The 9201-nt window shown below is 34.4% G+C and overlaps 2 protein-coding genes across 2 annotated transcripts; both read right to left on the bottom strand.

Annotated features, from left to right (window-relative positions):
• Positions 1 to 1213: 1213 nt before the first annotated feature.
• On the bottom strand, positions 1214 to 2184 carry LOC138319916 (transmembrane protein 79-like). The gene has a single exon (XM_069263031.1). The coding sequence runs from the start codon at positions 2040 to 2042 to the stop codon at positions 1488 to 1490; it is 555 nt and encodes a 184-aa protein (XP_069119132.1). The 5' UTR covers positions 2043 to 2184; the 3' UTR covers positions 1214 to 1487.
• Positions 2185 to 7825: 5641 nt separating this feature from the next.
• LOC138317545 (transmembrane protein 79-like) lies at positions 7826 to 8943 on the bottom strand. Its single transcript, XM_069259296.1, has one exon. It carries the CDS (start codon positions 8866 to 8868, stop codon positions 8332 to 8334), a length of 537 nt encoding a protein of 178 aa, XP_069115397.1. The 5' UTR covers positions 8869 to 8943; the 3' UTR covers positions 7826 to 8331.
• Between the last annotated feature and the right edge of the window lie 258 nt (positions 8944 to 9201).

Here is a 9201-nt window from a genome sequence, read left to right as displayed (position 1 = left end):
AGAATTTACCACAGGTTAATGCTAATGAAGTCCCTACAACTAAGGATACAATTGATATTACTATATTCGGCGTTATTTCGTTTTTATTCGGTGACCAATTTATATATTGTATCACATGAGGACGTTTTCAATGTGTGCATATTATATTCATTTCAGAATATTTTTGCCTGATGATGTTACAACCTTAATACATTTCATATAAAGAGAAGTGTGAACAGACAAGAATGTTTCACTTTACCTACCTGATGATCATGACAACGAATAAATCTATTTAACGACTTGGAATAATGCGCACTTAATACAACCATTGATTACCATACATTTACCATAAAAGTATAGCTACGAAATGTAACAAAGGCATGTAACGTAAAAGTCACTATTTACGAATATATGAAGTCATATAATTTAATTACCGAGTATATAGATTCTTGTCTGCGTCTTATAATAAAAACACCACATGCACGACAGTATTACATCTCATCGTAATGTTACAGTATGTTAACGAAAACATATTTTCTTTTTTTTCTTTTTAAAGTGAATAGTCGGGTACAGAAGACCAGTTTAAAGGCGTTCATTGGCCTTCCAAACGTCCTTACATATCAAAACGATAATTCTGCTAATGTTGTCGAGTTTTGACTATTGAAATTATGGAAAAGCCTAGTTTAAATTTAGCAGTTCTAAAAATAAATTTGTCGGACTCTTTGAAAGCGAGGTTGTGTGGAAATGTCAACACGGACATAGCCAGCCGGGATCGCATCAAGAGCAATTTTGACGTTAATTTTTTCTATGTCATAAGAAATCATATAGAAAATCTTAACACCATTTTTACCGACTTTACCGCCTTCACTTGCCCGAATATTCACGTTAACGTTTGATAAAACTTAAATTGTGTAGTTCCCTATGATGTACAGATAGTTACTGGAGTAAATAATCTAACTCTGGGGCAGTTTTATTCCGATATTTATTTAACAGCTATGAATATTCGTCACAAAGGTTACAGTAATTGGATGAAATCCACCAAAACACATTAAGTATTTCAATGTATCATCGTAAGTCACTTAAAGTTATATGTGCCGTAACTGGACGAAAATTTTGACATCAGCATTAATCTCTGCAATAGTACCCTTAATATCATTTCAATAATTTGACAAACAAGCATTTGCCTTTTTTTATAAAAACTCATATGTGTTACATTATATAGTTTAAATTAATATATTGAAATTAATATTCTTGTGCCGTTCTTGTCCCCTGTGCTTCTGTTTTCTGACGAATTCTCTTCAGACAATTGTCTACAGTTACTACAATATTATCTGTCTTTAATACATTGTATTCTAGACATTTGTTTACCTCTGTATTAAATCTGTGCCATAACGTCTAGATATCATCAATCTTCACTATGTATTTAACACATATTCTGTTCAGAATACTTCTTAGTGTTCGATGGCACACACACGATAGCACTCGCGACGGATTGATGAAAGCTTTGTCTACTGTGTGAGGAAACAATAAAGACAGTAGCCATATACCCCTACTGTCGGAATAAAGGTGCTCATCGATCCGTAGATCCGCAACATGGCATCTATCTGATAGGTTATTTTGAAGATGATTCTTGCAATAACAAACAGGGCAACCAAAACAGGAATCAGTTTCATAGCCTCCGGTGACAGATAGGTACACAAGGCTAGCTGGCCTATGAAATGAAAGACGAACTGTTCCACAGTGTTCTGTAAAATCCTCTTCGGTAAATACACCAGATGTTCGCCATTGCCATAAACAGGATCACTCGCTGCATCCGACATTCCCCGAATTTTCCCGACTCCATGAATTTTCCCGACTCCATGGATACCCATAAGTATCGTTAAAGCTCCAAATAGTTGGCATCGTATCGTAAAAATGAGTCTCTCACTTACGGAATTCATGATAGGAAGCTCAAACGGAAACTTGTTGTACCCCACTAGGATAAATCCTAAGGATGCTGCAACCGTCACAGAGAACCTGAACCGGATAAGTGAAAGAAGGGAAGGCGACATCCCGACCGCCATTTTCTCTGCCTACCACAATGGCTAGCTCCCTGGCTTTATAAAGTAAATATCACCTTTGAGTGTGAGCGTTCTAAATAATGACCGGCCGGAACGTCCTACATATCGACCTGCTTAGGTCGGTACATTGATAAAAGATTAAGCAAATATGTCTGTTGAGAGCCAAGCATATTGACATATCTAGCAATCACTGCAAGATAATTATTTGACAAATTGTCTTTATCTATTTACCTATAATGTGGTATGGTATGTATATTTCAAAAATAACAAATATTTATATATATATATGTATTTTATCCATACGTTTTGCTTTCATTGTACATTAAGGCTCTTTCATATGTGGATATGAAGGATAGGGATATTCTATGCAAGGGTCACAAAATGTTGTTAAATCCGAGGCTTGCCGAGGGTTTTACAAAATTTTGTGATCCTGTGGGGAGAATATCCATATCCTTCATATCCATACATGTACGAGTACTTTTATGTGATATCCCTCCATTTGAAATAAGTTCGAAAAAAACGACAAATGGAAATTGCGTGATTGTTTTAACGCAAGCATCACTGATTGCATGTATTATAGCAAAGCAAGTCTAGTTTCTGACAAAAATGAGTAAAATTGTAATTTTGTTGACGCGTTGACATCATGAGGCTTTATTGCATTGGTAGCCATGGAATACAGCCTCAGGTGACATGAGTGTGTTGCCCGAGACCAGCCAGTGTTACACCTGTATGAGAAAAAAAACCCACCTTTTTCTGTCTATTTATCAGTTTGCTTAGCACACAAATGCCTGAAACACATTTTCTCTACTTTTCTCTATTCTATTTTCACATATACATAATGTAGATGTACATTAAACGGGAATAGTCATAGAAATCAATTAAATGTAAAATTATAATGTACAGTTAGTGTACATTCCATATCTAATTCTACAACATAAAACATGAGTCATACGTCTCAAACGGTTCTTTAATAACACTCACAACGGCGTGTTTTGACAGGAATAACACTTGTAAAGAAAACAGAACTAATTAGTACAGAATATACATCATCCGCCATAAGCAAAAATCTATATCAGAAATAATTTTTAGATAGATCAATTAAAATTAAAATTGTTTTGTTAAATTGAATCGTGTTAAAGATATATATATATATATATAATGTACAATATTACAGATAAATGTATTCGCGCTACCCTACACGCATAGCTATTTATAACATTTCAGTAGAATAATGAAAAGATAGATATATTTCAATAATGTAACTTTAGCATTAAAGACGTGGGACGACTGGTTCAACTGTTGTAAGTATAATGTGACGGATGGTTATTCGATGGTATATATATGCTTCAGTAATATAACATTACAAAGAGCAAGAGTTCCACTATTCCACTTTATCTGCGGTATGTAGTGCGAGGTGCGTGTTTTGGGAGACTGCGGTATATTCGTGTTGTGTCTTCTTGTATAGGGGGACTATTGCCCTTTTTGTGGTTCATATCGCTGAAGCAAGCAGCCAAAGACTTTAAGCATCATACCCCACCCGGTCACATTATACTGATAACGGGGAAACCAGTCGTCCCACTCCCAGTATGCTGATTGCTAAGCAGAACCAGAGACTACTACTTTTATAGACTTAGGTATGTCTCGGCGAGGGGACAGAACCCACAGCCCACCACACAGGGGCGAGCGTTTAGGCTGTCAAGAGAGACGTTAGGAAGAAGAAAGGTAGTTAGGAAGAAGAGAAAATATAAAATCCTAAATTTAGTCGCCTTTTACGACCATGCAATACGGGCAGCACGTGTAATTCTTACGCCCTACCAGCAGGCAGAAAATACAACACGAATATACTACAGATTCCCAAAACACGCACCACACACGTTATGCACGATATACCACGCATACATTGGACTTTACACGACACTGGTCGTTGATAGGACATAGATTTAATCAAACAAATAAATAAATAAACTAAGCTACCTAATACATTTCGTATTCAAACAAAGCTTCATAATTTATACACACAGGAAAAGGAAAAAAAGGTTTGCTGAAATGAAAATGAACTCTTACTATGGATGTCCAGGTTATTAGTTGTACTTTTAAGTTTAACATTTATTGACAAACATTATCTAACCAGAATGATCACTACATGATTTTGTAGAACGAATGTGACACCTTGCTGAAATGTAAATTCTTATTCACTTTGTGATAATATTAATATAATTTAAAGTGTATTTAAACGCAGAGTACACAGTTTAATTTGCATTCAATTGATATATGTTACAAAGTTTATGGATACACTTATTCATTTGAAAGGTTGCAGTTATGTTCCTCGCTGTTTATGTTGTAAATATCATAAATCGTCCAAAATCAGGATATATAGTATCTTTATAAGACGAGAATTTTGAATAATCTATATCTATAATTATGATAGTAACCTAGAAATATATCACAGGGGAATGATAACGGGGTCCTTTAAAATAGGAATACAGACATTAATACATTAGGCGTTAGATCGTTTGTATTCGGTGACCAATGTATAAGCTATATCACATGATGACGTTTAAAAGTTTGCATATTTCATATTTCATTTCAGAATATTTTATTGTATGATGGTATGACAGCGTTAATGCATGTCATATAAAGAAATTAATACCTGATATAGATACTACCACATAAAACGACCGATATGATAATTACCTAACACAACTACCGATTACTATACATTTATTATAAAAACGTAGCTTGTTAGAAGTCATTACATACGATAACATGAAGTCAACATGTAATTGAATTACTAGGTATAAAGATTTATTTTCTGGGTCTAATAATAAACTACCAAATACACGGTAGCAATATACACAAAAACGTATTTTCTTTTTTAAATTGAATAGTCGGACAATGAAGACCAGTTGAAATGCGTTTATTGGCCTTCCAAAAGTCTTTACGTTGTTCAGTTTTGACCATTGCAATTATGAAAAGCACCGTTTAAAAGTACAGCTCTAAAACCAAAGGATGAGTGTCAATTTGGGCCTTCTGGTGGCCATGACCGATAAGCATTATCTTTTGTTTACAGATACCCGGAGTTTAGGACATTATGATATGACATATGATTAAGGTCAGGTCGGAGTCCCTTGGGAGTTATAGGAGGGTTAAACAGGAGAGGCAATTTTCTGTTTTTGTCCCGTTTTTTTGTAACCAAATGATATTTTTAAATGATTTTCTATTAATAATAATGCATTTATATGTTGAAAATAAAACATTTTTGAAAATATAACTAAATGTCAAAGAATATGTCATAGAGACCTTATTTTTGTAAAATGTCAATTATGTAATAATTAAGTTCATCTGATGCCATAATTCACCAGACAATAATGTTATATATCATATTAGATTGCACTGAGCAATATATTTGTATATTATCAACTCAAAAGATATTGTGAATGGGAAAGGGAGCAGGTCGGGGAGAAGTATTTTTATTTTTTAACTTTAAAACACAAATAAATATATTGTTATATTCAGAATGAAAATAAACTGGCTTAAACATTACCATTTTTCTGTAATGAATGCCTTTGAGATAAGGAAACTATAAATAATACAATACACATTTAAAACATTTACAAAATCATTATTGCATTTCAAAATTGTATAGCAAAGTATTCGAGCAAGTATATGGCCCTCTGAACAAAAAAAAACATTTATTGGTGTTTTAAAATTAAAAAAAAAATAAAAATTAAAAATCCACTCACCCTTCCCCCTGCTCCCCCTCCTCAATCCTATGTCATTCATAATATTCTTTGCCTAATAATTTGATAATTATGATTTTATGCCATAAAATAGTCATTTGAAAGTGACGTAAATATTCAATAAAATCGGTCAAAAGTGGGAGGAGCTTACTCAATCGAACAGCGAATGATGACTCTTTACGTAAGATAGAATTATTCATCCGCGACGACAAAAAAGTTCAATATTTTAGCGTAAAATAAACATGGCAAACAAAGTAAATTTCAGAGATAATTTTATTTAATCAGTTCAGAACTTTAAATATATTCAATTTTGCTAAAAGTTAATATATAGCGTAATAACAAAGTAGTAGTTGTCGGCCATATGTGTGTACTCGGTGACCGTTATTATGCAGCGAGGCGAAGCTGACGCACGCTTACACACTGGAGTTTGCCGAAGTTGTCAAAGCACCTGTGTTCAAGTAGCTCAATGTGTTTAGTAGCTCAATGTGTTTGAGATTGTCGTCTGACTTGACGATATTACATCCTTGGGAGCCATGTGATTATATAATATACGCTTAGATCCATCGCCATCGATAGATGGAACAACTTCACTTGTGTTCGATGGATACATTGTATTTGTGGTGACGCGTTACTGTTAACACGTGGATTACTAGCGTTGCGTATTGTATAATACATACGATTAAATTCTCAAAGAAAAAAAGACAAGAGGATATGTTTATAACTGACCTCTGTCAGAGGGTCTCACGCCCGTCCATCCCAAAGACTCTATCGTAGGACGAACACAGACACAGAGGTAATGTTTACATTTGACATCATCATTTTTACAAAAATGAAAGCAATGCACGTCGCCCCGGTCGTTATATTTTTTCCGTTCCTTTATAAAAAAATTTACTATCATATATAAATATAAAATATATGAATTGTTTACATTTTTCCAAAATTCTATAAATTCTATGAAAAGCAACAAAATACACGTAAATTATTGCGTCAAAATGTAAACAAAGCCATGTGTTTCTTTAAAAACAGTAGCCCCTTTACGTTGCATAGAACATTTTCATACGCAAGTTCAAAGTTCAATGTTACCATGCAGTTATGGTAAACAAAATCGGCTAGTACTTGCGTATAGTGAACAAGCCTAGTAGGTGTAAATATAATTTAATATAATATTTATAGAAAAAAAATCTGGTGTGTTTTGGCACCAGTTGAACTTTATTCTTAAATAATTGACATTTAACAAAATTATGTCACTGTGACCTACTTTTTAACACCAAGTTATATTTCCAAAATGTTTTATTTCTAACATATAAATGCATTATACTTCATTAAAAAACTCATTCAAAAATATAATTTGGTTCCAACAAAACTACACAAAACAGAAAATTGTCCCTCCTGTTTAACCCCCCATAACTAAAACGGGACTCCGATCTGACCTTAATCATATATCATATCATGATGTCCTAACCCCCGGGTATCTGTAAACAACAATAATGCTTATCGGTCATGGCCACCAGAGGGCCCAAATTGACACTTATCCTTTGCCAGGCCGGGTTCGGCTTACGGGACATAATTGAATAAAAAAAATCTGTACCCCATAATATTAAGTGTCACAGAATCGAGTGTAAAATACTACGTTTGTGTACCATGTCATAGTGTATCGCGGTACATATTTGAGTAACAAATGCTTTGATTGTGTACCATGCAAAAGTGTATCATGATACACAAACGACTTAAATATCACTCAAACATGGTACATAACTCACAAGGAACTCCGACCTGACCTTAATCATATGCCATATCATGATGTCCTCAATCACGGGTAATTGTAAACGAAATATAATGCTTATCGGCCATGGACACCAGAAAGCCCAAATTGACACTCTTCTTTTACCTGACACTTTGAAAGCGAGGTTGCGTGGAAATCACGGATATAGCCATTAAATTCTAACGCTTTCATTTGTCCGACTATTCACTTTAACATTACATAAAATAGTTGAAAAGCGACGTATGATGTACAGATAATTAATAAATAATATAACTCTGAGGCAGTAATATTCCGATATTTATTTAACAGCTATGAATATCCGTCACAACGTTTGCAGTAATTGGAGATGAAATCTACCAAAGCAGAGTTAAGGTAAGACTTATCAATTTATCATCGTAAGCCACTTAAACAGCAATAATGTCTGCAATTGTACTCTTAACAATAATAACATTTCAATAATTTGACAAACAAGCATTTGCCTTTTTCCTAAAAAATCATTATATAGTTTTATATAGTCTTGTGCCGTTCTTGTCCCCTGTGTTTCTGCCTTCTGACGAATTCTGTTCCAACAATTGTCTACAGTTACTATTGTATTATCTGTCTTTAACACAAAGTATTATACGATAGTTGTATAGCAAACATCAGTTACCTCTGTATTAAATCTGTGCCATAACGTCTAGATATCTTCAATCTTCACTTTGCATTTAACAAATATTTTGTTTAGAATACTTCTTGGTGTTCGATGGCACACACACGATAGCACTGGTTGACGGAATAATTAAAGATGTTTCTACTCTGTGAGGAAGCAATAAAGACAGTAGCCATATACCCCTACTGTCGGAATTAAGGTGCTCATCATTCCGTAGATCCGCAACATGGCATCTCTCTGATAGGTTATTTTGAAGATGATTCTGGCAATAACAAACAGGGCAACCAAAACAGGAATCAGTTTCATAGCCTCCGGTGACAGATAGGTACACAAGGCAAGCTGGCCTATGAAATGAAAGACAAACTGTTCAATGGTGTTCTGTAAAATCCTCTTCGGTAAATACACCAGATGTTCGCCATTGCCATAGACAGGATCACTCGCTGCGTCCGACATTCCACGAATTTTCCCGACTCCATGGATACCCATAAGTATCGTTAAAGCTCCAAATAGTTGGCATCGTATCGTAAAAATGAGTCTATCACTAACGGAATTCATAATAGGAAGCTCAAAAGGAAACTTGTTGTACCCCACTAGGATAAATCCTAAGGATGCTGCAACCGTCACAGACAACCTGAAACGGAGAAGTGAAAGAAGGGAAGGCGACAATCCGAACGCCATTTTCTTTGTCTTCCACAATGGCTAGCTCCCTGGCTTTATAAAGTAAATATCCCCTTTGAGTGTTAGCGTTCTAAATAATGACTGGCCGGAACGTCCTACATATCGACCTGCTTAGGTCGGTACATTGATAAGAGGTTAAGTTAATATGAATATGTCTATTGAGAGTCAAGCATATTGCATACACGCATTTAACATTCACAGCAAGATAATTTTAAACTAATTATCTTTATATCGATAGGTGCTATTTAAATATATATATATATATACATGTATAGTATGCACATGTTTTGCTTTCATAGTAGATTAAACAGACTTTATTATGTATATGTATCT

Source organism: Argopecten irradians, chromosome 3 (assembly GCF_041381155.1).
Source record: "Argopecten irradians isolate NY chromosome 3, Ai_NY, whole genome shotgun sequence".
In the NCBI taxonomy this organism is placed as follows: domain Eukaryota; kingdom Metazoa; phylum Mollusca; class Bivalvia; order Pectinida; family Pectinidae; genus Argopecten; species Argopecten irradians.
Note: the sequence above shows the minus strand (reverse complement) of the source record. Positions and strands in the feature narration are given on the sequence as shown.